Source organism: Sinocyclocheilus grahami, unplaced genomic scaffold (assembly GCF_001515645.1).
Source record: "Sinocyclocheilus grahami isolate Dianchi unplaced genomic scaffold, SAMN03320097.WGS_v1.1 scaffold16489.1, whole genome shotgun sequence".
Lineage (NCBI taxonomy): Eukaryota > Metazoa > Chordata > Actinopteri > Cypriniformes > Cyprinidae > Sinocyclocheilus > Sinocyclocheilus grahami.
The window spans coordinates 1,656-2,796 of NW_015516157.1; the positions used below are offsets into that span (position 1 = coordinate 1,656).

Here is a 1,141-nt window from a genome sequence, read left to right on the forward strand (position 1 = left end):
CACACACACACACACACACACACACACATACACGCTTCGGGCAGTCACGTGTTCAGATATTATTCTTTTTTTGTGGCATCAGGAAAGTGTGAATCCAGATCATAGGTTAACAAACGTCATAAACCTGAGTAATTTGCTCTGAAACTTTAGTGAATTCATCTTTCTCGTTTCCTGTCCCTCCATTTCAGGATTCATGCCAAAAGCCTGCATGTTACGAGAAGACGGTGACTCTGTTGAAAGAGCCGCATGATTCTCTCGGCATGACGGTTGCGGGTGGGATGAGCAGCAGGGGGTGGGATCTGCCCGTCTACGTCACCAACGTCGACCCCAATGGAGTGGTTGGACAAGAGGGCTCGATCCGCAAAGGTACAGCCTCACAAAGTGTGTTTAACCTATTCAGACACATCTGACAAAGCCGCACACACCTGTTTCCAAGGTGCCCCTCTGATTTTTCCTTCTTTTGAATGCAAGTACACACACAAACAAAGACACACCTGCTACTGCATATGTATGACCGTCATCAGCTCTGCAAATATATGCATATGAAACACTAGAAAATGACACACTCCCACTCGTACACCTGCCATACTGCTAAATCTGTCTCTTTCATACACACAATTATCAGCTTTGAGCGTATGGACGTTTTTCGGGTTTATTTTTGTCATATGTGACATGTATGTAGGCGTGTGAAGTTGTGATCATGCACAGGACGGTGTATGAAGGCAGTGGTTTAAAGTGTCTAGCAATTACAGACACACACATGCAAGATCAAAGCTTTGAGTCTTTATATGCAGTACAAAGGTGTGGTAAGCCCAGTGTTTGAATTGAACCAGAAATTTCGTGAGGATCTGATATTTGGAAGAAAGTAGGTTTTAGAAAGTGCTTCCTGGTAAATTAGGCACTAAGCTGCTAATAAACTACAGCTAGTTACTCTTTTCATTTTGTGGATTACTAAGCGCAACTATGTACAATAGAAACAGTTATCATAGAATAGAAAATGATTTGTAATGAAGCTGAATTACAGCACTTTAGTCATTTCAATATGCATTTTCCTATCGCGTTAACTATGAACATTAGGTTTTAATTTATTAAAAATAAACTGAATGTATTTGTATTGAAAATAATCTTACACACACACACA

General features: G+C 40.8%; 1 protein-coding gene across 1 annotated transcript in view; it reads left to right on the plus strand.

The window, feature by feature from the left end:
- LOC107579310 (E3 ubiquitin-protein ligase LNX-like) overlaps positions 1-1,141 on the plus strand; it is a 4,019-nt gene that overhangs the window by 1,526 nt on the left and 1,352 nt on the right. The window contains exon 2 of the mRNA XM_016265155.1: positions 189-366. Coding sequence (XP_016120641.1) covers positions 189-366 — 178 coding nt within the window. The remainder of the gene's footprint in view (positions 1-188; positions 367-1,141) is intronic.